The sequence below is a fragment of the Phaseolus vulgaris genome, chromosome 11, assembly GCF_000499845.2.
Source record: "Phaseolus vulgaris cultivar G19833 chromosome 11, P. vulgaris v2.0, whole genome shotgun sequence".
Taxonomy (NCBI): Eukaryota; Viridiplantae; Streptophyta; class Magnoliopsida; order Fabales; family Fabaceae; genus Phaseolus; species Phaseolus vulgaris.
The window spans coordinates 41,940,718-41,968,442 of record NC_023749.2 but is presented as its reverse complement, the minus strand read 5'-3'; the positions used below and the strand labels follow the sequence as shown (position 1 = coordinate 41,968,442).

The 27,725-nt window shown below is 31.5% G+C and overlaps 1 protein-coding gene across 1 annotated transcript; it reads right to left on the bottom strand.

Annotated features, from left to right (window-relative positions):
• Positions 1-306: 306 nt before the first annotated feature.
• Positions 307-10,412, bottom strand: LOC137807862 (uncharacterized). Its single transcript, XM_068608699.1, has 2 exons — positions 8,354-10,412; positions 307-407 (listed from the first exon to the last, which is right to left on the bottom strand). Exons 1-2 carry the CDS (start codon positions 10,410-10,412, stop codon positions 307-309), a joined length of 2,160 nt encoding a protein of 719 aa, XP_068464800.1.
• Between the last annotated feature and the right edge of the window lie 17,313 nt (positions 10,413-27,725).

The following is a 27,725-nucleotide window of genomic DNA, read 5'->3' as shown; positions in this document are numbered from 1 at the left end:
GTCAGGCAAAGACGATAACAGTAGTAAAGCTTGAACTTCATCATCGAACATAATGCCCACTGACATAAGTCTGACTATGATCGAATTCATTTTATTGATGTGCTCAGTAACTGAACTGTCTTCCTTCATCCTTGTGTTTACCAATTCTCTAATCAGAAACACCTTGTTTGCAACAGATGGCTTCTCGTACATGTTAGACAATGCTTCCATGATACCTTTCGCTGTCTTCTCCTTCAAAATGTTGAACACAACATTCTTGCTCAAAGAGAGTCGGATAACGGACATAGCTTTTCGATCCAAACCTGCCTACTCTGCATCAGACATCTTTTCTGGCTTGTCACCCAAAGCCACGTCCAAATCTTTCTGAACTAGCAAATCCTCAATTTGCATTTTCCACCAACTCAAATCTATACCATCGAATTTTTCAATTCAGAACCTCCCTTCTTCTGTCATCTCAAATGACTAGAAAAGATACTCGGTACAACTGATTTCAAATCTTGGCAATCTTTTTCTTTTTTTTAAATCAAGAACACAAAAATTGCACCACCCAAAATCACTCACCAACAGACCTGGTCGCAGTCCCCACTGCACTGGCGCTCCACACCACCACCGTCGCTGGTCACCGCTGTTGTGAGGCATATCTAGGAGCCTCCTCCTTGCACCGCTGTGAAACCTTAAGCCTTGGGACGCTGTTGCAGCCCCGGCAAAAGCCTAGCTTTGGGATGTTGTTGCCGCCTCTGCGAAACCCTAGCTTTGGAACACTACTACAACCGCAATTTTCACGTCTTGTCGATTAATTTATACTGATCGGATCTTTAGTGTGTAAACAAACCAAAGCTCTTGATACCACTTGATGAGAAAAACGCACGCAGAAGCAACACACACAATCACGAATCAACTGCAAAAGAATAAACGACACAAGATTTAACGTGGCTCGGTCGCCAACTGCAACCTACATCCACACGGCCAACTATTAGGTTTTCATTCTATCCTGTTGCACACCAATTACAAGTACAATGATCTCTTTAAATAGAGATTATAAAAGGGACACAATGATTAAGCTCACCCACTAAACATGGTGCCTAGTCAGTCCAACCCAATTGGTCCTGGCTTCTTACCCAACATTCTCTTTTAGTTCACAGTAGTTCTCTCTTCTCTCATTTGAAAAAATCCTCTCTAATTATCCATTGTTGTCTATGTGTTTTCCTCAGTCGCCCACCTTAGCTTTTTATCAAAGTTTAATATTAATAAAATACTATAAGATAAATTATAGAAATAAGGATGATAAGGTTAAATTTATTTTTTTTTAAAAATGTAATAACTTGCAATCTTTGTTATTATCAATATCAATAAATTAATTAACAGTATATCATGTTATCATGTTTTCTATGCAGGGATGAGGAGAAATCTGGAAGTCATGTTTTCTTTAAATGCAAGGTAGCCTGAAAGGTATGGAGTTTGTGTAGTAAGTGGGTTGGGGAGACCTCAGTATATCATTGGGATGAATGCTTCCATTTCCATCCGTTTATCTTGGGTTGCACCTCTCAAAAGATTAACAAATATTGGAGGTGTGTGTGGATTGCTGTGATAGGGGAAATTTGGAAACAAAGGTGTACCAGTATGGCCGACCGACATCATGACGTGTCTCGGTCTCCCTGCCCGAGATGACCGAGACACACGCTGACGTGTCTCAATCTGCCTGGTCGAGACACCACGCACGGTCAGGTCGACCAACATTAACGCTCAAACCAAGGTTAGTGAAGCTAAACTATAATTAAGAATTAGATAATGCAATCCTAAGTGTGATTCATTCCATTAATCAGACCCAATAAGGTAAGCCCATTAAAATAATATAAATAGCACACTTTCCAAGGAGAAAGGTAAGTCATTTATTATTGTGCACCTACCTGAGTGTCGATCACCTGCTTTACTGACTTGAGCGTCGGAGTGCCTTCTGCAGGTACCCCCTCATTCGATATCCACCTGAGACCGAGAGTCGAAGAAGAGACACAGAGGCGAGAAGGATCCCAGCCAAGCACCTAGCAACCTACCCGACCGAAGGAGGAAGACGAAGACTTCAATAGTTCTCTAGGTCTCATCTCCCATAGTAGGAACAACTAGCAGGAACAAAAGGAATCTCATCATTTTTAAGAATGGAAGAGTGGATGGTTTGGAGATTTTCACCTTGGCCCAACTCAAGGTGGTCTTGGCTCACGAGTAGAGTAAATGGTGTTTCGTTTACTTATGTCCAATGGTGTTTTGACCCTTTGGATTGTTTGAAGTCAATTAAAAGGTAAGGATGGTGTTGGAGTTGGTATGGTCTTTCTTATGTTTTATTCCCCTGCTATTCGAGCCGGATGCTATTAATGTTGGTCTATGGCCAAATTTGGAGTTTGGTTGGTGTTGCGGGTCTTTTAGTTGGTTCCGGGTTGGGAAGGCTATACAGTAGGCAGGTAAGGGTTCTTTTGGTTTTGAAGAAGAGCGGGCACTTTTGGATGGTGTTGTGTGGGTGGTTGTATTTGATTAGTATTAGAATTTGTATTGTGATTTGTAACTTTGCACGTTGTTTATTTGGGTGTAGAAGGGTTTGTTTTTTGTGTATTGTGTGGACTAAAGACTGGTTGTTAGAACTCAGTCAGGGTAGCAGGGATTGTTTTTTGACATGGGCTGCCATGCATTTCTTTAGAGGTTTAGTTTGGAGATATTTTGAGCCTGATTGGTCAGGTGTTGAGCATGATGACTTTTGCCACTTTGTGTATAAGGGTTGGGACACCCTTGAAGTGTCTGTATAAGGGTTGGAACACCTCTAAAGTATCTCATTTTATTTTATTTATTCTTTGGTGAGAAAAAAAAATTAATTCACAATTTTATAAAATTAAAAACCATACAGTGGAGTTAACTTCATAATTTCTCACTTCTTCTAATATATTGATTGACAATATTTTGAATAGTTTTATATATGTTTTACAAACAAACTAAATCAGTATTAAAAGTTTCGTCTAAAATATGTGGTTGACTCAGTAAATAATGATTAAAGTTTTGTCTAAAACCATTCATTTAAAACTTTTCGTCTGATAAATCTAAGAGTTTTAGATAAATTAATCTTCATAACCTGATAAAGTCGAAAAATAGAGGGATATGGAGTCTTTGTATAATGAATATGAGGAATAGACGAAGATTCATCTGAGTTCATTTAATGAAATGCTAACAAATTTTACAATAAAGAGTATTGTTTGACACGCTTTAATAAAACATTAGAAAGAGACAAGTTGAACCTGAGAACTATTACATGACAAATTCATCACAATGAGAAACAATTTACATTAAAGAAAAGATTCATCACAATGAGAAACAATTTAGATTAAAGAAAAGAAAATTGGATGAAATGCGCATAAAGATTAATGTTATTCCATCCAAGAATTTAAATGTAGTAAGATCAATCAAAGTCTTAATCAAATTATTCGACAAGAATTTAATTATCATAAGACTAATCGAATTTTTAATAGATGTAATTATAAACCAAGATTCCATATTATTGCTACCTATTGTTTAAAGGTAGTTTATTTTGTAGGATTTTCCAAGCCACTAGCTCCTGGTTGGTGGAATAGTTGTAGACTAGATAGTTTTGTCACTAATGAACATGAATTTATTCACATTTTACAGCTTTAATCATAGATTATTTGACTGTAGTCATGAATAAATATATTATTTTAATTGAAATTCGTCTAATTGAGTTTATTTTTAGAGTAGACATTTCCTCAACAATTTGAAGAAAGTTCCTACCTCTACAAGTTGGTTAAATATGTGAAAGTCCAAGTTGTTCATTTGAATCAAAATAGAAAACGAAATCTGAGAAGAAGAATACGATAATAAAATCTACAATATCTCAGAAATAGAATTGAAAACAAATATTCTGTAAAATAAGAAGAAATAGAATTGTGATAAAATTGGAAATAGAATCCAAGAATTTTGGAAAGTTAGAAACTATGAAACTATTAACAAAATTTGAACCAAAATATTTTCCCAAGATCCTTGGAGTAGGAAAACCTATAAAAAGATACAAGTTTCAAAAAGAATTGTTTTGAACACATGTTGATAATTCAATTCTATCTTTAATTAAACTTTTGTTTAGTTTTCTAAACAATCTCTTAGGCGCATGATTCAAGAAGTAAAAGATTAAAAACCTTATAAGTAGACTTATGGAGACGAGTAAGGTACTAAATAAATTAGTGGATGTATGTTTCATTAATAAGAATTGATTGTCTTTGGCTGACATGTTTGGTTAATTCAATTTTGTTTAGATGATTGAATGAATGATATATTTGCCAACTAATGAAGAATTCATTGTTGAAAAAACTTGAGAGTCAACCTATTTTATTTATTGTTTTTATCGTATACTTTATTTTCTGCTAAACAAACTCAATCCCCGCTTTTACTTTATTGTTACTGTTAACTTTTAGTGTTTGAAGATAAATTTTAAACACTGATTTACTCTCCTTATTGGATTCCTTGATAAATGACTTGGGGTCATCTGACCTTATCTATAATATTATATCTTTAGTGTTAGATGATAAGAAGATCTCCACTTAAATCATTTTAACTTGATTGCTAAATGATAATTATTAGCCACCTAAGCCCCTATAGGTTATTGCAAAAAGAATTTTGCAACCTTGGTGCCTCTAGTTCCATCCCCCAAATGGTTTCATCTGGAAGGTTCCCAATGTGCAGGTTTTTGAGCCAACCCTACTAAAGAGAAAAACACTTTCACTACAAGAAAAACGCTGATTAGCTACACGGAATAAGCGTCGGTCAAAAGAGGGACACAAATGGTGTTTGTCAAATCCACACTACACGGACGCAAAGAAAGTAGCGTGGGTCAAGCCCACTATATGCGGATGCAAAAAAGAAGAAGAAAAAATTTAAAAAAAACATGCAATGTGTGGACTTATGTGACATAAAAAATAATAATTTTTTAGAGTTTTCAACAGTATAGCGTCAGTTTTGGACAACACTTAGTCGAATTTTGTTGTATTTTATTTTAATAGAATAGAATTATTATAAGTATTCAAAGGAGGTTTCTTAAGGTTTAGGGAAAGGATAATAGAGCCATCTCTTGGATCCGTTGGGACAACGTATGCAAACCTATGGAGGAAGGTGGGTTGGAAGTCAAAGACATTAGAAAGTTCAATGGAGCTCTTTTGGCAAAATGGAAATGGCGTTTGGTGAGTGAAAAACGAGGAAAGTGGAAGGATATTTTAATTTCTAAATATGGAGCTGAATCATGTCGACATCAGATGCCTAAGAAGTACCAGTCTTGGTGTTGGAGGGATTTGTCTAAATTTTGTGGCGAGGGGAATGTAGAAGGGTGGTTTAAAGAAGCTTTGGTCTGGAAATTGGGCGTTGGGGATAAAGTCAGATTCTGGAAGGATGTTTGGTTGGGTAATAATAAGCTTATCTCGTTGTATCTGAGGTTGCATTTTATATCTTTGGACAAAGGGCTGAAGGTGGGTGAGGTTGGAGAATGGAAAAACTCAGTTTGGAAATGACGGCTTAGATGGAGGAGAACCAGATTCGAATGGGAATCATTCTATATCTTTGGACAAAGGGCTGAAGGTGGGTGAGGTTGGAAAATGGGAAAACTCAATTTGGAAATGGCGGCTTAGATGGAGGAGAACCAGATTCGAGTGGGAATCCTTACAAGAAGAAAAAATGTTAAGGCTTATCTCCACAGGTTTTCTGAACAAGGAGAAACAGGACCGTCAATTGTGGGAAGGTGACATCACAAGAATTTTAATCTCCCTCCCGTTCCCAACCTCCCATAATGTTCCACTTCTTCTAATATATTGATTAACAATATTTTGAATAGTTTTATATATGTTTTACAAACAAACTAAATCAGTATTAAAAGCTTAGTCTAAAATCTGTGGTTGACTCAGTAAATAATGATTAAAGTTTTGTCTAAAACTATTTATTTAAAACTTTTCATCTGATAAATCTAAGAGTTTTAGATAAATTAATCTCCATAATATGATGAAGTCGAAAAATAGAGGGATATGGAACTTGGTAGCTAATTACCAATTTAGAAATTTTCAACAATAATAAAAACTAAACTAATGATATCTAATTTAATTATTATAATAATTAATATTTTTTATATATAAAATTAATTTCTATTTCATAATTTTTTTTAATAAATAAAGAGTATTATTTAACACGCTTTAATAAAACATTAGAAAGAGATGCGTGACAAATTCATCACGATGAGAAACAATTTAGATTAAAGAAAAGAAACTTGGATGAAATGCATAAAGAATAATGTTATTCCATACAATAATTTAAAAGTAGTAAGATCAACCAAATTCTTAATCAAATCAAAGTCTTAATCAAATCATTGGACAAGAATTTAATTATCAAGACTGATCGAATTTTTAATAGATGTAGTGACAAGATTATAAATCAAGTTTCCATATTATTGCTACCTATTGTTTAAAGTATTTTGTAGGATTTTCCAAGCCACTAGGCTCCTTGTTGGTAGAATAGTTGTAGACTAAATCAATTTTGTCATTAATAAATATAAATTTATTTACATTTTAATTATAGTTTATTTGACTATAATAATAAATAAATCTATTATTTTAATTGAAATTCATATAATTGAGTTTATAGACGTTTGCTAGACGGTTTGAAGAAAGTTTATATATATATAACAAGTAAACGTTAATGCATTGTTTTTCTTATAAAAAGTGATTATTTAGTGTAAAATATAGATTTTACGAATAAGCTAAGATAAATCTGGCAAACACTAAGATTACTACTTTTCTTGGGAAAGCATTTTTTTTACAATTTTAATCTAATTATTTCTTGGTAAGTCCACAAATGAAGACAACAAGAAGTTTAATTGTGGGCAGCACAGATATAAAACCAATGAAATTGTGAACTGGTAAAGTAGCAGGGTGTAGTAAACAGCAGCTGCTACTGTTTTGCAGAATAGCTTGTGTTTGTAACATAATTCAGCATATCAAGGCTTTGACGTTAACTTCATCTCACTAAAGTTATTGAATTCATTGCATCAATGGTACTTATTTCAATGTTTTCTTATAAGAGAAATTATGATGAACTTTTCAGTTGAATCTGACAATCAAATTTGACATTTATGCACAAAACCTAAGAACTTCCAACGCATGGTCGTAAATTTGAATCTAACCATGCATGTCTGCCACTTGTAATGTTGTACCAATCAAACTCACAATTTTTTTTTATTTTCATCTGCATCAAACATAAGTATGAGACACAGTAATTATCAAAATTATGATTTTTATTACCTTTTCTTTCTCCAACCAGACACATTACTTTTCTCTGTCCAATAAGTTACAATCTTTATTTATTATCAATATTAAAAATAATTTAATTAGAAATAATCAATAATCCTTAGGCATATTAAATTTCAATGTTATTATTTTTAGTGTTATATAATATAGTTGTCGTATTAGTCTTATTATGAGTAATAATATATATATATATATATATATATATATAAATTCCCGGAATAGCAATACTATTAATCAATTCTATTATTTTTTTAGGTATATTTCTATTTAAATAATTTGTAGCATTTATAATACAAATTAATATTATACATTACTAGCGGGAACACAGGTGCGAGAGCGCCTGTGTATCCGCATTTTTTATTTATTTATTTATATGTATTTATATTTAATATTAAAATTAAAATAAAAAAATGTTATTATTCACACATATATTAATAATATAAATTTATAATACATTATGAATAAAAATGACATTATCATCATCATTATGTAAAATCATTATACTTTGATTAAGAATATAAATTTATAATACATTATGAATAAAAAAATGACATCATCATCATCATTATGTAAAATCATTATACCTTGATGTCAATTGGCTTAACCAATGCGAATGATTGATCATCCTTATAATTGTTCTCGTCTTTACATATTTTGTTTCCTACGAAAGAATGTCAATTATGAATAAATTGTAAAATACACACACATATATATGCAATATACATATATTGATAATTACCTGTTTGTGTAGATAAATGTGTGAATGCCCTGTTTTGTTATCTTCATTCAACTGTAAGGGCTTCTTGTATATTATGTTACCTTTGATATATATATATATATAAGAAATAGTGTAAGTAGAACAATAACCTATACTTATCTTTATGTGTCACACATAAATAAAACGAACAATACCTGATTTTGTGATAACAAAATATTTTTATAAACAACATTTTTTGTAAAATTTCCATCTTCTCCCTCAAGGTGTCCTTCTTTAATAAGAATTTTAGTTGAAGCTTGAGAAACACCTCTTGATAGTGCAACATATAATTGACCATGACTAAAAATGTGTCGTGGAAGGTAAATTCCAACATTAGGTATAATTTGCCCCTGTGATTTATTTATAGTAATGGCAAAACTTAATTTCACAGGAAATTGTGTCCTAATAAGCACAAATGGGAGACCTGCACTTTCTATTGTTTTATGTTTAATTCTTGGTAAGAAAGATCTTTTTCCAGCATGTTGACCTGTCAAGATTTCAACATCCAACATGTTCATGTAGAACCCACGACACAATAATCTCGTCCCATTACATAACCCAGATTTAGGGTATATGTTTCGCAACAACATTAATGGTGCACCTTTTTTAAGCTTTAAAATATGAGGTGGCAAGCCACCTGGAGCAATGGAGTGCAAGTACTTTTGTTGGTATAGACTATGCGTGTCTCCTTCAACTTCATCAAATGACAATAGATTATGTTGTTCTCCTGGAAAATGATCGATAATCATGTTATTGAGTATTTCAACATCTTCATTTTTTGGTGTCAATATGGCTCTCTGAACCATATAAGATGCATCCCATGTATGAAATTGCAATTGGAGAAATGTTTCTTGTATAAGTTTTTGTATTAAACTTTCTCCTTCCCATGGTATTGCTAGTTCATGGGGTATTTTCACCATATCATCAAGAATTGTAGGTTCAATCCCATCTCTAATGCGCATGAGGTATTCTGCAAAATTGTGATCTTGCAATGATCGATTGTTTTGTTGTAAATGCAATACCTTTGTGTTACTCCATAAAGGAGACTTAACAATACATGCAGAAATCATTTGTGCCTTTGTACCCTTTTGAACAATTGTTAGTACCTGGCGAAAATCTCCTCCTAATATCATCACTTTCCCCTCAAATGGAGCATCACAATCTAGAATGTCCTTTAATGATCTATCTAATGCCTCTAAAGCGTATCTATTAGTCATTGGTGCTTCATCCCAAATAATTGCGGTTGTTTCTCTTAGTAGCTTTGCAAGATCAAATTGTTTGCTTATTGAACAAAAGGAACCAACTTCTACATTAATAGGTATCTTAAATCGAGAATGTGCAATTCGACCACCAGGTAATAATGTTGCAGCTATACCAGAGGAGGCTGTAGCTAAAATAATTTTTCCTTTACTTTTATAATATGAAATTAATGTACGGTAAAGGAATGTTTTACCGGTTCCTCTTGGTCCATCCACAAAAAATACTTGACTTTGCTTACGATGAATTACATCTAAAATGGTATTGAAAGCGATCAACTGATCAGTATCCAATCTTTGTACATTGTCAACATCTTCATTAGGTATTTGTATTGATAACTCTTCTTGTATAATTCTTGGTACTGAAGTATTTTCAAATGCATCCAATGTTAATGCTAGTAAATCAAAATCATTGATTGTTTTACCATGTTGAATAAGAAGTTCATTCAAATCCCTTAATAGCATATTAAGGTTGATGCCCATAGAAGTGCTTCTTAAAATATAATATTCTGCCATAAAGATATAAAACTCATTCCAGAGACTTCGAACATCAGTTGGTTCACAAAAAATTAATATGGTCACAAACAACCTCCTTAAAGCATAAGGCATCTGTAAACTTGATGCTTCGACTAAGCATTCATGAATGCTATTATCGCTTTCAGAAAATCCCCATTTTTCAGCTGCTTTTTTAAATGTGGGGCAATATGTTTGATTCGGTGATAATAGGTATTCCCAACTAGTTGACCCTCTTATATGGGATAACAAAATACGCAAGAAGAATTTTTCTCCTTCTGAAGGAGATACAGTATAAATTCGACCAATAACTTTCTTCCTTGACCTTCGTGGGTACCATTCCTTTTGTCTGTTATGCCAACAATAATGTTGTGGAATTTCTCTATACAAATAACTTCTAGAATGTGGATCTCGACAATTTAGTGCAAAGAATTGTGTGAGCATGGTTTTGGAGACATTGTCATCATTTAATACATCACTTATGTTCTGATGCTTATAGAAGCGCACCTGATGACGATTTGGTAAATGAATTTGTAATCTTTCTACACTTGGATTCATTCTATAAAGTGTAAATCTAAATATTTTCCATAAAGCCTCCGGAGCGCAAATCCATCTAGCATCAATATATTGTTGGACTTCATCTAAAAGAGATGTACAGAATGAAAGAATCTTGAACAGAAAATACAAAACAAAATGCATAAAAAAACACAGAAAACCCTTGAGGAAAAAAAACCCGTAAAAGAGATGAAAAGGAAGAAACTTTGATAAGAAAACCCTAGAAAAAGCGAAAAAACATAACAAACAAAGAACAAAAAATATGATAAAGACAGAAGAAATAATGGTAAAAGAGATGAAGAAAATCGGAAAAAAAGATAAAAGCTAGAAATTTTGATCAGAAAAATCTATAAACTGCATCAGTTACGAAAACATGTAAGAAACCGAGAACAAAAAATGTCAAAAACAAACCATAAAATAGATCAAGAGAATCAGTCGAAAAGATAAAAGCAAGAAACTTTAAAAATACAAAAAATATAAAAACATAGTAGAAATGTGAGAATGAGATGAATAAACGGTATAAAAGATTACCTCGTTCATGGAGTGCAAAATCAATCCATAAGAGGGGGTATATGTAGTCCGAAAAAGGCGCCACAATTCATCCGAAATCAAATTTGAATTTGAAAAAACATTACCTTGTTTGTGATTTATGATTCTTCTGCAAATTGTTCTGCAAACACAGTTGCGGAAAAAAGACCCCAATTTAAGCTTTGTTGAGAGAAGAACGAAACCCTAATCCTCGATTCTGAAGATATTGCTTTTGGGCAAACTGTGAAGCACTGAACCCTTCAGAAGTTCCGTATGAGTGACAGTTGCCAAAATGGTGTAAATGAGTAAAGGAAAATGAGAGAAGCGAGGAGAGAAGGGTTGTCATTAGGGTTTTAGAGAAAAGAGAGTTTCAGAGAGAGAATGGAGAAAACGAAATATGATAGAGAGAAGGGAATCAAATCAGAATGAGAGAGAAAAAAGTTACTTTTAAAAAGTGCTACGTGGCACGTTTTGATTGGTCCAGGTATATTGTGTTGATTGGTGGAATTTTTTCTACTTTTGGTATTAAATGTTTTTGATTTTTTTTTCTGAAATTTTGTGGAGAGGACACGTGTTTAAACTTACCTTGAGAGTTCTCTCCATTTGAATTATGTATAGATTAAATTTGGTCATGGAGGAATAATTAATTGATTTCAATCATGTAACTTGGATTGTGCTTGTGATTTTTAAAATATCCTATTGTGAGAGGATGAAAATCTATTATATAAAAAAAAAACTTCAAAATTTTATCCTTTTGTATTATGTTGAATAAAATTATACACAAGCCATTAGTCACATGTTTCAAACTAAATAATTATAAATATATGATTAGATTTAATTAATCATCATCTCTATCTTGTGATTGTGCAGGTTGTCTTGAATCAAAATACCTCACAACATTATGCATAAGGACACATCAAGAAAAATTATTAAATTGAGTAAAATAATTATCAAATTTCACCCATGCATGTAACCATAAATAGGATTGGTCCAAGAATAAAAAAAAATCTAAAATGATGATATAATACGTTCTATTAATAATAATACATGAATGTATTTTAATGCACTAATTTAATAACACAATGCAATTAATTCAATTCACCTTTAACAAGATGAGTCCCTCGTATATAAGCTAATGCTGGAATGAAATTTTTCTCACCATTCTTTCTACATTCTCCTTCAAGATCAATCTTGTGTGTAAAATCTGATGCAACATGGTGAGCTTGGATAGTGACTTGAAGCTTGCATAATTCTGTTGTGAACTCTACTCCTCCTCTCTGTTTGATGTGTTTGGTTTGTGTAAGAAATTCAGAGAAAAAGATTTAGGCTAATTTTCTACAGGAGTTAAAATATACATGAAATATATTTATTATTTTTTTGATAAAAAAAATATTTACAGTATTTTCTGTCAACTGGTTTAGATATGTTGCAACAATTTCTATGTATTCAAAACCAGATGTAATATTCATATATTTGATTAATTTATTAATACAATATATAAATTAAATGATTAAAGTGAATATTTGATATTATATATATATATATATTAATTGAAATAGTTATTGTTTTTAAGAAATTTGACATGGAGAAGGTTAATATAACATAGGGAATCCAAGTAGATTGTTGTACTGCAACCATGCACTGTACTTTACACGTTTCATGTCTTCTTCTGATGTACAGCTTTGAAACATGACAAAATGGCATGCAACAGAACATAAATGCATTGCTCTTCCATAGGTGTTTTCTGCATGCTTCTCTTTTCTAGTTTCAAGCAATTCTCCTTTTTCCAAAAACCAAAGTAAATATTCCATTTTTGCATGATATATTAGAGTAAGTGAGGTGGCATACAACTATAACTTCAAGCATCTTTGGCTGTTCATATTACATTGGATTTGCCAGGAACCACATATGTTAAATCGAGTTTTTCTTCTTTTTCTTCTTCTCTTGTCATAAAAAAAAAATAAACATTTTTTTGTTTTTCTTTAAAATTTAGAAATATAAATAAATATTTTGGTACTGAAAAATGTTTGGATATATGAAATGTATCACAGACATGCAAGGTTGAAGTTATGCAATAATGACAGAAAGTGAATACAAATGGCAGCCATGCATGAAAGGTTTCAGATTTCTACCATTTAATTACATAAAAGCCAAAGCCAAATTAGCATCCCAATGCACCCAACACAGTAAATGCTGCTCAGATGCATCACAGATGTGAAGCACTAACAGATATTTTATCAATGCAGAAATAGAGAAAGTTCAGTGGAAGAATTTAATTAAGCTTCGAATCTTAAATTAAGTTAATTTCGAAAGTTTATGCTTACAGATAATGGTTGTTCTATCTAGCATGTGTTCAGAAATTTGATGTGAAAAAATTAGTGAAGGAATCATTCTAAGTGATGCAGGTATTTCAAGTTTATGTAAAATGGAAATTAACTTCAAATTTTTACCAATATTATTTCTTGTTTTACACTGTCATCCATTTTTTTTATTTATTTTGTTTTACTTTTTAACTAGTTTAGTGTAATTAATTATCCCAAATAACAAAGAAGGAAGAGAACCTTATCTGATAGCCCCAATGAAACCTTGCTGCATTATAAATACATGGAACATTTACTTAGCAAAATCAATATTTTCTCTGAAGCAAACATATTTGCAGATATTCATTTTCTTCAGTTCAATCCTTTGAGAGGTATGTTTCTGTAAATACTCTTCCTTTTTTATTTTCAAAAATACTTGTGGTGCTGCTGCTTGCATGTTTGAAGGTGAGGTTGGTGAAGTTTTATAAGGTTGCAACATCTTTAAAATCTTTTATTTTATTTATTTATTGATAGATAAAAAAATATATGTTTGTTTCATTTGATCTGATGTATGTTGGTTGCAAAATCTGTGATCGATTACAATATACGTAAACTAGCTATATATTGATGAATGACAGAGGCTTCTTCTCTAAAAAGCTTTCTTTTCTTTGTTTTAGATTTTTTTTATCAAAAATAAATTAAAAAAACACTTCAAAAATGTTTCACCTGTATATCTAAAGTATCACAGCTATGAGAGTTCTTGTCTTCATCTAAATTACTGGATAAATATAAAACTATCATCTTACTTTGATAAACTTTTGTCTTCATCTAAATTACTGGATAAATATAAAATTATCATCTTACATTATTATCAAGGAAAAAACTTTCTGAATCATACAGCTACATCACTGTTGCAAATTGAATCATTTACTTCGGTTCCTAAGTACAGTTTTTGTTTGTTTGTAATATTAAGTATTGTTTGTAATTTTATTAATATATACTTTTTGTATAAAAAGAATTGTATGCGTAAGTGAAATTTTGTTTTGGCGGAATCTTAGCTTGCACAATTCACAGGAATTCATCGATGCATAGTAATAATAATGTGTATGTTAGTTGTTGTTGTTTTTTTTCTAATTAATATAGGTTTTGAACAATTACTCCACTAAACACGCAATTAATATTTTATATGTTTCATGGTCAGAGAATGGCTTTCCAATCTATAATGATATTGGTGCACTGCAACGGTCATATTATCACTGATGAACTTATGTCATCACAATTTATAAGTGAAGTTACTAGATATTTTGAAGTAAACAACTGTATGACACTCCCAACTGTGAAACAAATTATTTTAAATTTGTTCATCCCTTTCAATAGCAAATCATACACAATTGATTTGTTTTATCGTTGTCCGATAAGAGTGAATGGACTATGGACTTCTTATCGTTGCTTGACCATTCAAGATAACAATGATTTACAATATGTGGTTGCTTATGCAAAAAAATACGAACCTCTCATACAGTTTGAGGTCATGGCATTCATTCGTGAATATAAGACAACAAGTAATATTACTTGGGAGTACTTGGAAAAACAACTACATGATTCACTAGATATAGAGTAACTCTACCACTTTTATGTCCTTTTTTCTAAAATTTGTGTTATCTTTTCTGTTCAATTTCATGTTTGTTATAATAATTTAATGATATTTTATTTTTATTTTACAAATTTATTGCTTATCATGATTGAGTTAAAGAAACACAACTTTCATGATGATTAATATCAGATACATATAACATACTACATGGATATGAAAAAATGACAAATATTAATGGAACAAAGAAACATAAAGCAAAAGTAACCTTTACTTACATAACCATCATAATTAAAAAAATTATTATTCCTAACCTATAACTAAACTATTTTAATCCATTCTATTAGCATGTTGAGATGGACACACAAACATCATAATTTCCTTTAATATATTTTAAGTGAAACATACAATTTCATATTTTTTTATCAACAAATAATCCAACCCTTATCAAAATGCAATTCGTACTTAACACGCCAACCTAAACCAAATACAATTTTATCACGATACTCAACCTCTATCTTGCAACTAATCATCTATGATACATGCATCACATCATTTTAATGAAATCAAATGTATATGATAATTTGATACATTTAGGTTGAAATGAATTTAGAATGCTTAAAACGAGTTTAATTAAGTTCAAAAATGAATAAATGGTATGATAGTTTTAGTTAATGGGGCATGTAATTGTCATATGGAATTCAATGTCTGATAGTTGATAAAATTAGGTACATGAATGTTTATATAAATTAGTGTCTATTTTTTTTATCAACAAAAAATAAAATAAATAAAACAAATTCAATCCATATACCATCCAAATTTATTACTATCCATATTTATCGACAACATAAATATCTCAACCCTTGTTATCCTAAATTCATTTTCATCCAACCTCAAAACGCTGTCAAACAACTTAAAACTACCTCATTAGCAAAGCCTACCTGATAAAGCATTAAAACTAAAATCAATAATATTCATCAAATAAACTACCTAATAACTTTTAACAAACTTCATACGGACCAATGGATATGGTAAAAGACCTTTCTAAAGATTAAGACTTTCCATCTAATATACAATACCTATAAATCTTGTGCAAGTGTTCCTTCTTAATATTGTGTCTCTAACTTTCATATTCGTTACAGGAACATTCTTCCTGCAGCAGCTTGCAAGACACTATTAGGTAGTTAAAACCATTTCAAATTTATTTGATGGGCAAAACAGTTTATTAATTCTTTCTAAAATATAAAATGGAACTTGCAACCCAAACTTTTATTATGTCTTCCTCATCAACAATAAAAAAAAAAACTGTTTGGTTACCTTGATTTACATGTGGTTAATAGATACATCACTACAAGAAAATCATGAAATAGAAACCAATTTTAAATACCAAAAATAATTAGTTGCTATAGAGACTAAATTAGAGACCATTTTAGGGACTAAATAATTTTTTGATTTCTAAATTAGTTTTTATTATTGTTAAATGGTTTTTAAATTGGTATCTAATTAGCAACTAAAATTTTTGCTAGCAAATTTATAATTTAAATAATTGGTAGTTAAAACCTTGGTAGCTAATTAGATACAAATTTAGAAACTATTTCACAATAATAGAAACTAATTTAGAAACCATTTTTTTAGTTTATAAAATAGTTTCTAATTTAGTTACTATTGCACCTAATTATTTTGATCTCTAAAATTTGATTTCTATTTGATGATTTTCTTGTAATGCATGTAGTTGATGGTTTTTTAATAAGAGTTTAGATACCCTTAAAATCTCTCCCTTAATTTTATTTTATTATTTACTAATAAAAAAATACATAAATGAAGATTACTTCCACCCACATACAAAAATATCTATTTTATGCATACTCATCTAGCTAAACCCTAAACCCTAAGAGAGATATATATACTTGACTTCACTAAAAAAAACTTACCCTTCTTTCTAATTGAATTTAAGACAAAAAATTAACTTCCTTGCTTCAATTTTTTCTTCAAATCCTCCTTAGAAGAATAATTGCATCTTAGAATTAATTTTGATCGTAAATACTTATGCATCATTAGAATAAGCTAAATTTTGAATTTTTCTTTGAATTTTATTCTCTGCATAATTTAACCAGTAAAAAGAAAGAGAGAGAGAGAATATGAATGTGTAAGTTTGTAAGATAGCTGCTCAACCAAATTTGTTCAGAAATGAGAGAAATTTTCTGAAAATAAAAGAAGGAAGAGAAAGAGCACTGGGCACACTTTTCGTTGAAAGTTGATGTGGTTTGCAATAAGACTTGTGTGACTGTGATGTTTGGATTCAACTGTGATGTCGTTTAATGAAGACCAATGCATGTGTTTGATCTCACAGTAAAAGGAATCCAGCGATGAAGCATGTTTTACATATGTAGACAGCTTCAACGTTGTACCAATCAAACTGCATGCATGACTGCAAAAGGATGAGGGTGCAGAAGTTCACCACTTATTGCCTTGCAGCAGTCTAGGATTAATAACCCATATAAGCATCTCAATGCTACATTTGAATTCTATTCTATGACTTATTGTGTGATAGTTGACAATCATCGATGTTTTTAAAAATTATTATAATTTTATTTGATGATAGCAAAACAATTTATTTATTCATTCTAAATATATATAGATAAGTTGTAACCCTAAAGTCTTTGGGAACTAATATACAAAGATCTAATTTATGTATAGAGAGGGAAATTAAACATACAAAATGTGTCTTCAGCATATCACTTGCCAAGAAAAAGCTTTAAAAAGTGGCTTTATGAAAAAAACTTACCCTTGTTTCAACTCTATATCCCTGCTAATTTAATCAGTAAAATGAAATGAGAGAGAGAATATGAATGTGTAACTTTCTAAGATAGCTGGCTCAACCAAATTTGTTCAGAAATCTGAGAAATTTTCTGAAAATAAAAGAAGGAAGAGAATGAGCACTGGGCACACTTTTCATTGAAAGTTTGATGTCGTTTGCAATAATACTTCTGTGACTGATGTTTGGATTAACGTTTGATGTCGTTTAATGAAAACCATCTTTGATCTCACAGTGTAAGGAATCCAGCGATGATGGTTGTCTCACATAATAATAAATATTTTGGTGGCACCAACCCTGAGCATGCAGACTATGGCTTACATGCATGGGGTGTTTAACATATGTAGATGCCTTCAACGTTGTACCAATCAAACTCCATGCATCACTGCAAAAGGATCACCATCTCTATGCATCACTGCAAATGGATGAAGGTGCAGCACAAGTGACAGACATGCATGCTTAGATTCAAATTTTCGACCATGCGTTGCAACTTCTTAGGTTTTGTGCATAATTGAATGTGTAAGTTTGTAAGATAGCTGGCTCAACCAAATTTGTTCAGAAATGAGAGAAATTTTCTGAAAATAAAAGAAGGAAGAGAAAGAGCAGTGGGCACACTTTTCATTGAAGGATGAGCATCTCTGCAAATGGATGTGGATGCAGCAGTTCACCAGTTATTGCCTTGCAGCAGTCTTTGGGCATCTCAATAGTTCAGCATCTCAATGCATTAATGTTTCCATTTTAATTTGTTTATTAATTATATATATCAGATCATGTATTATTTCCATGAAAATTGAAGAGCTGGTGCTGTATCGGGTGTAATAAACACAGAAGAAAGGTTACACTTAGGTATTTCTTTATAGTGTTGGATTCATAATAATCCTAATACGACAACTATATTATATAACACTAAAAATAATAATATTGAAATTTAATATGCCAAAGGTTTATTGATTATTGCTAATTAAATTATTAATATTGATAATAAATAAAGATTGCAACTTATTGGACAGAGAAAAGTAATGTGTGTGGTTGGAAGAAGAAAAGGTAATAATAAAAATCATAGTTTTAATAGTTACTGTGTCTCATATACTTATGTTTAAAGCAGATGAAAATAAATAATCTGTGAGTTTGATTGGTACAACATTACAAGTGGCAGACATGCATGGTTAGATTCAAATTTACGACCATGCGTTGCAACTTCTTAGGTTTTGCGCATAAATGTCAAATTTGACTGTGCATGAAAAATTGATCATAATTTGCCTTATAAGAAAACATTGAAATGTGTAGCATTGATCCAATGAATTGAATAAGTTTACTGAGATGAAGTTGACCTCAAAGCCTTGAGATGCTGAATCAGGTTACAAACACAAGCTATTCTGCAAAACAGTAGCAGCTGCTGTTTACTGAACCCTGCTACTTTAGCAGTTCAGAATTTCATTGGTTTTATATCTGTTCTGCAGGCCACAACATTAAAATTCTTGTTTTCTTCCATTGAATACTTACCCTTCTTTCAACTCTATATTCCTGCTAATTTAATCAGTAAAACTAAATAAGAGAGAGAGAACATGAATGTGTAACTTTCTAAGATTATTTTTTATATTCTTTTGTGGATAAAAAAAAAGGTTCAACCAAATTTCTTCAGAAATCAGAGAATTTTTTTGAAAATAAAAGAAGGAAGAGAAAGAACACTGGGCACACTTTTCGTTGAAAGTTGATCTCACAATCTCTATGCTAAATTAATGCTTCCACTTCTTCTAGTTGCCTTTCCAAAAAACTGCACTTAATGTTTTGTAGCAGTCTTGGTCTAATTCACCATCTCAATGCTACATTAATCCTTGCATCTTAATTTCTTTATTAATTAATATATCAAGATCATATATTATTTTCATCAAAATTTAAGTTAAAATTGAAGAGCTGGTGTGTGTAATAAACACAGAAGAAAGGTTACACAACCGTATTCCTTTATAGTGTTGATTCATTAACAAAATTATTTTGAGGTCCACAATATGTGAATCAAGATGTTTGTCATTTTTTTTTTGGATTTTTTTGATGGAAATCAATAATAATTTTAATATTTTTTTATTAATTTTTGAAGTTTTTTTAAGAAGAAAATTTTGATGAAACTCAAAATGTCAAAAGAAGATAATACTTTAAATATGGTGATTAATTTTGAAGATATTATCGTAACGGGTATGTGATTGGTAACGGACATGTGATTGGAACATTGATATCATCTATAAAAAAGAAAAAATTATTTTAAATACAAATTTTCGTTTTCTTAATTTTTGATCAGAGACTTCTTCTAATATATCTAATAGTCTTACGTTATTTATAAGTCGAGATCAATAATAATTTAAATATACATTATTTTTTAACTCAAAAATATGTGTGAATTTAGTTTATTATTTACAAACACTTGAATTGAAATGAAACTTTCTTTTGAATCCAGTAAAACTACACGACATATTCATTGGAAAATAAAACTTTTACCACTAAATTAAGAGTACTATAAAGGTAAAGCATTCTAAAGGAGTCAACCCTACTACCAAAATTACTATCAATATGCCCATGATAGAAATTGTTATATATTGCCAACAACGGTTACATTACTAGGAACATAAATATTCACTACAACAAAACCATGAAATAGAAATCAATTTTTAGAGACCAAAATAATTAGTTACAATAGGAACTAAAATAGAGACCATTCTAGAAACTAAAATAGAGACCATTTTAGAAACTAAAAAAAAAATTGGTTTCTAAATTAGTTTTTATTATTTTCTATTATTGTTAAATAGTTTCTAAATTGGTATCTAATTAGCAACTAAGGTTTTAACTACCAATTATTTAGTTTCTAAATTTGGTAGCAGAAACCTTGGTTGCTAATTAGATACCAATTTAGAAACTATTTAACAATAATAGAAACTAATTTAGAAACCAAATTTCTTTTTAGTTTCTAAAATGGTATCTAATTTAGTTACTATTGCAACTAATTATTTTGGTTTCTACAAATTGGTTTCTATTTCATGATTTTTTTTGTAGTGATTATCATCAATTTGAATATGACAATCCAATTTGGCATTTATGTATATAACGTTATATTGAAAACCCAAAACAATACGTGGGAAAATTGTGTTCCATATATGCATATTGAGTTTTTTTCAACTACATTCAAAAAATTACCTTTTTGGTAATAGGGTTTGTACATCCTATAAATGTTCAAGTCATTTAATTTATTCATTGTCTTTTTAACTTTAAATGTTTAGAAAGTATAACTTTGCATGTGTGTGGTACATGGAGACACTTTCAACATTGTAAAAAAGTAAAAATTACTTTCATGTGCATCCAGGAAGCAAGTTCCTAAGTCACAACTCCTTTTAATATTTTAATTCACTAAAAAAAAAATTGGTCTTAAAGTTGGTTGATAAAAGTCTAAAATGTTAAAAAACCGACACCAAGTATATATTTGTGTTGGTATTGTGTGGGCAAAAAAAGGGTGTTATATCCGTGAAAGTTAAGACAATTGTGTCACTCTCATAGGAATGATGGTAAAGTGGACTCGGCTCTTGATAAATGGATGTGTATCCCTTGTTAAAGGGATCCTAATAGAGTGGACTCAATCATTACTGAAAATGTCACTAATATAGTGAGCTTAGCCATCGCTAGAAGGGATGCTGATAGCTTGGGTTCAGCCATGATGTGAACATACATATCAATTTCTTATATAGTTGGCAAGTTTTCTTTTGAATTTTTTTTCAAGCATATTCAAGCTTACCATTTCTCTTAATAAGGTAAAACGCAGAGAAAATAAGAAAGTGATGTATAAAAATTCCAATTAATGAACTCTTCAAACTTACCTTTATGACGGTCGCGATTTCAACTATATTTAGCTCTTTATCAGAATCTTTACACAACCTCCACACCAATTGAATCCAAAGGCATACAAGCATTGAAAATTAGAAACGCAATCCAATCTTAACATATATAGTAACCAAGAAAAAACTCATCCAAACAAATAATCAACTTGCATTTTAAATTAATGATACAGGTTCAATTCAAAACTAGCATCCATTATAACCCCAACTTGTTCAGCCTTTGATAAGTGTCATAATTCAGGATTCTAGAAAAAAATCGAGATAAAAGGGTTAAAGAAGAATGAACAAGTTATAAAGAATATCAAAAATACTTCCACCTTAATTTCTTTATTCATTAATATATCAGATCATATATTATTTCCATCAAAATTTAAAAAAAAAATTGAAGACTGGTGTTGTATCGTGAGTAATAATAAACACAAGAAAGGTGTTACACGTCACTATTTCTTTATAGTGTTGGATTCAATAACAAAAATATTTAGAAGTCCACAATATATCAATCGAGATGTTTGTATTTTAATTTTTAATTTTTGGACTGAAATCAATAATAATTTAAATATTTATTTATTAATTTTTAAAGTTTTTTTTAAGAATAAAATTTTGACGAAGCTCAAAATGTCAAAAAAGATAATACCTTAAATATGATGATTAATTTTGAAGATATTATTGTAACGGATGTGTAATTGGAATATTGATATCGTTTATAAAAAATGAAAAAATAATTTTAAAGAAGAATTTTTGTTTTCTTAATTTTTGATTTGAGACTTCTTCTAATATATCTAATAGTCTTACATTATTTATAAGTCAAGATCGATGATAATTTAGATATTTATTTATTATTTAATCTAAAAATATATTTGTGTGTGATTTTAGTTTATTATTTACAAACTTGAATTGAAATGAAACTTTCTTTTGAATCAAGAAAAACTACAAGACATATTCATTGGAAAATAAAATTTTTACCACTAAATTAAGAGTACTATAAAGGTAAAGCATTATAGAGGAGTCAACCATACTACCAAAATTACTATCAATATGCACATGATAGAAATTGTTATATTGTTAACAATAGTTACATTACTAGTACCATAAATATTATCATCAATTTGAATGAGATTCTAATTTGGCATTTATGTATAGAAGCGTTACATTGGAAACCCAAAAAAATGTGGGGGAATTTTGTTCCATATATGCATATTGAGTTTTTTTCAATTACATTGACAAAATTACCTTTTTGGTAATAGGGTTTGGACATCTTTAAATATTCAAGTCATTTGATTTATTCACTGTCTAAAAAAAAAGTATATAATTATATATGTTTAGAAAGTATAATCTTGCACGTTGTGCGTTGTGTAGGGAGACACTTTCAACATTGTACAAAAAAAATTACTTTCATGTGCATCCATGAAGCAAGTGTCTAAGTCGCAACTCCTTTTAATATTATAATTCACTACAAGAAAATTTGGTCTTAGAGTTAGTTAATAAAAGTCTAAAATGTTAAAAAACCGACACTAAGTATATATTTGTGTTGGTATTGTGTAGGCAAAAAAAGGGCGTTATATACGTTAAATCTAAGACAATTGTGTCACTCTCATAGGAATGATGGTAATGTGGACTCATCCATTACTAAAAAGGACGCTAATAGAGTGAGCTTAGTCATTGCTAGAAGGAATGCTAATAGCTTGGGTTCAACCATGATGTGAACATACATGTCAATTTCTTATATAATTGGCAAGTTTTCTTTTGATTTTTTTTCAAGCATATACAAGCTTACCATTTCTCTTAATATGGTAAAACGTAGAAAAAATAAGAAAGTGATGTATACAAATTCCAATTAATTAACTCTTCAAACTTACCTTTATGACGGTCGCAATTTCAACTTTGTTTAGCTCCTTGTCAGAATCTTTACATAATCTCTACACCAATTGAATCCAAAGGCATACAAGCATTGAAAAATAGAAACGCAATCCAATCTTAACATGTATAGTAACCAAGAAAGAACTCGTCAAAACAAATATTGAACTGGCATTTTAAATCAATGATACAGGTAAAACTCAAAACTAGTATCCACTGTAACCCTAACTTGTTCGACCACTAATAAGTGTCATAATTCAGTAATATTTCATATAGAAAAGATAGGTAATTATGAAATTTAATTGATAAAATAGTTATAATTTAACTCGTAATTTAGGAATATGAGTCTTTTGACATATTTTTGGATTATAAGATGAATAAGAATATGAACGATTAATTCTCAAATTGTGTTAATTTCAGGATTCTATGGGGAAATAGAGATAAAAAGGCTAAAGAAGAATGAACAAGTTAAAGAGAATATAAAAAGACAAAGTTGAAACATTGAAAACTCACCCACTTTCTCACCTTACTCACCAATACAAACAACTCTCCACTTTCTAACTTCTCCCTCACTGGTGCAGAAAGGAAAAACGACTGTGGCTATTTTACATTTATAAGGGTAGCTATATAGCCACACTTGATCAGCACGCATTCTTAAATCGAAGATTTACAAATACAACTATTTAGTCGCATTCGTAAATACAATTTATAAATGCGCCTATGGTAAATAGCCGCATTCTTATTTATTTATTTTTTAAGAAAATTAAAACCCTAAACCCTAAGACAGCAACAGTGACAACAACAACCACGAAACAAATACGGCATAACAAAAATCCAAACAACAGACAATGAAGCAGTGGTAACCTTCACTAATACAAGAAAACAAATAGATAAGAGAAACGAAAAAAATATATAAACCAATGGTGAAGAAGAAAGAAAACTCGAAACGAACTCACAATGGCATATAGAAGACAATGAAGGCTCACAAAAAACGAGAGGAAGCACAAGAGCATAAACAAAAGAGAAAATGAAGTGTCAGAGAACCCTTCGCCAATGTAAGAAAACAAACAAAGAAGTGAAAAGAAAAAAAATTATAAACCATTGGTGAAGAAGAAATAGAGCGGATCAAAACGAACTTACAATGGTATGAGAACACAATAGAACTCGCAGAAGAAGACAGGAACACCAAAGTAGAAACAGAGAGAAAACGCGAAGCGCCAAGAAGAAAGAAAGTATGAAAGCGTAAGTGACGCGTTTCAAAATTAAGGTAAAAAATGATTTAATAATGCGGAATAGCCGCATTATTAAATCACGCGCTTTGATTTACGAATGCGGCTATTACATATAACTGCATTCATAAATGAAGTTAATTTAAAAAATGTCACTGCATTTTGAATGATAGCGGTTACTTTAGATATCATTTTCTATATTATTTTAGATCTTATATTCATTTAACTACAATTGCATCCACCAAAATCATTCCAATGGAAGATACTTACCATTATTATTTATATATATTTTTATAATAATAATATTTTTTATTTTATTTTCAAAATTGTTAGCATCGGTGTAACCTTCTCTTAGTTAACTCTAAATTTTAAGATTATTACTAATAAAGTCGATTTGACCTACTCTAATATCATTTATGCTTTGAATGACATTGTTTTAGGTAGCTAAAATTTGTGCATTAAAAAAATTTGTTTTTTTTTTATCCACACATATAATTACAGGTTACACTTTTTTTTATTTATCAGCAATAAAAAATGAATAAATGAGAACCACTTTAGGGGTGATTCAACCTTTATGCATAGTACACAAAAAGACCAACTTCATACGATTACCACCAGCTAACTAAAAAACCTTGCCCATACTAAACCCTGAAAAACAAACTTCAAAACACCATCCTCATACACACTATAGGTTCCAAACACCAATTAGAAAAGGGAAACAAAGCAGAGCGAATTTTAACTGAAATCCAAGACCACACCTTTACTTGCACCAGAGCAAACACCTCAGATGCATCAACCACACCCCTATTGAAAATGATAAAATTCCTGTGATTCCAGATTTCGGTCACCACCCCAACCCAAATTGTTTTTTTTTTATCACCCAACCCAAATTGTGCTCCACACATCATTTACCGATTTTGAAGACATGTTCATCCTGAATTGATCAAAGTTTGACTTAGGGTCAATGTGATACACAAACGATATTCCCAACCACTTAAAGCATAAACACCAGACACGCCAAACAAACCTGCAATCCAAAAACAAATGTCGGTAGGACTCTACCTTCTCCCCACACAAACAGCATGCAAAACTTTCAACCAGCACCCCTCTTCTTAACAAATTGACCCTAGTAGCCAACTTATTTCCGAACGTCCTCCAAGCAGTGAGAACAACAGAAGGTACTGCTTTACACCTCCACAACTTACTGAACACCGGAAAAGATACCACCTCACTGTCCTTCCTAACAAGGTTATAGGCAGAGTTAACTGGAAACATTTGACTACCCCCAACCTTCCAAACCCAACTATCCGCCACTCCCTGAACCAATCCAGCCTCAAGCAAAACTTGACTCAGCTGGTCTACCAAAAGCTTCTCCCAATCAAAAAAAGGTCTTTGCCAGGCAAGCTGCCAAACCTACACACCATTAGCCCAACACCCAAGCTCTACCACCTTTGCGTCTTTCGCCGAACAAATAGAAAACAATCTCAGGAAGACTCTCTTTAGTGCATCACTACCTAACCACCTGTCCTTCTAAAAAGAAATATCCTTTCCATCCCCAACTTTCCACTTAAAACCATCCTCAAAGCTTCTCCCCCAACCCTCCGAAGCCCACACCTCTTTCAGATCTTTCCACCAAAGAGAGCTTTTATGACTCCTTCCTCCCTCTCCAAAACTTCTCCACCCGTCGTATTTAGAGACAAAAACTTCCTTCCACAAACCACCCTTATCTGCACCCAACCTCCAAATCCATTTACCTAGCAAAGCCAAGTTAAACAGCTTTGGGTCAATGATGCCCAACCCCCCAAACTCGCGAGGCTTACAAACCATTTTCCAAGAAGCCCAAGGAATCTTCCTTCCTTCAGAACCCCACCCCAGAGAAAATTCCTTTGAATCCTAACCAACTTTTCTGCCACCCCGGAAGGTAATTTGAATAAGGACATAAAGAATAACAGGATAGAGGAAAAAACATACCTGATCAAACAAATCCTCCCAGCCATCGACAAGCACCTACCTTTCCATCTGCTTAATCTAGCCTGGACTTTCTCTATCACCCCTTTCCAAAAAGCACTGCGCTTATGACTCCCACCAACTGGCAGACCCAAGTAAACGAAAGGAGAAACCATCGTGTCACAGTTAAGAATAGTTGCAAAACGCTAAAGCGAAACATGATCCATCCCCGTCCCGCCAAGTCTACTCTTCAAGAAATTAACCCTAAGTCCAAAAGCCAACTCAAAGAAATGCAAAATTTCCTTAATGTTAAACACACTTTTGGAGTTTGCTTCGTAGAAAAACATAGTATCATCCGCATACTGCAACATATTTACCTTCACTTTATCTTTGCCAACCTCCAAACTGTCAATCAACTTCTTTTCTTCTGCCACCCTTGCCACCCCAGCTAACCCTTCAGCCACAATAAGAAAGAGAAATGGAGCAAGCGAATCACCTTGGCGAAGTCCCTTCCTAGGGAAGAACTCCCTAGTTGGACTCTCGTTCACAAGAACAAAAACAAATGTTAACTCTAAGCAGCCTTTTATCCACCGAATCCACATATCACAAAAACCTAACCTCCTTAGCATATAATATATAAGCTCCCAATTAACCGAATGATATGCCTTTTCATAGTCAACTTTGAAGAAAACACAACTCTTCCTCTTTCTCTTGTATTCTTCCAGAACCTCATTAGCTACTAGCACACTTTTCAACAACCCCCTTCCTTCAAGGAACGCCGACTGTCTAACGTCAATAACTTTGTTGATCACCTTTTTCAAACGAAGAGAGAGCACCTTAGAGATGATTTTGTATAAACATCATACGAAAGAGATAGGTCTAAACTCCCCGAGCTGCTAAGGATTCTCTACTTTTGGAATCAAACAGACAAATGACGTGTTTGAACCTCTGGGCCAATGACCTTTAATCGCAAAATCCTTCACTGTCGCCACCATATCCTTTTTCAATATGTCCCAACACGCTTTTAGAAAACCGAAATTAAATCCATTAGGGTCGGAACTCTTTGAGCTATCACAACACCATACTGCATGATGTGATTCCAATAGCACAATATGAATGATTCTTGACATTCTTAGGAATCAACTTGAGTTGGAGATAGCTTAGGCACTTTTAATAG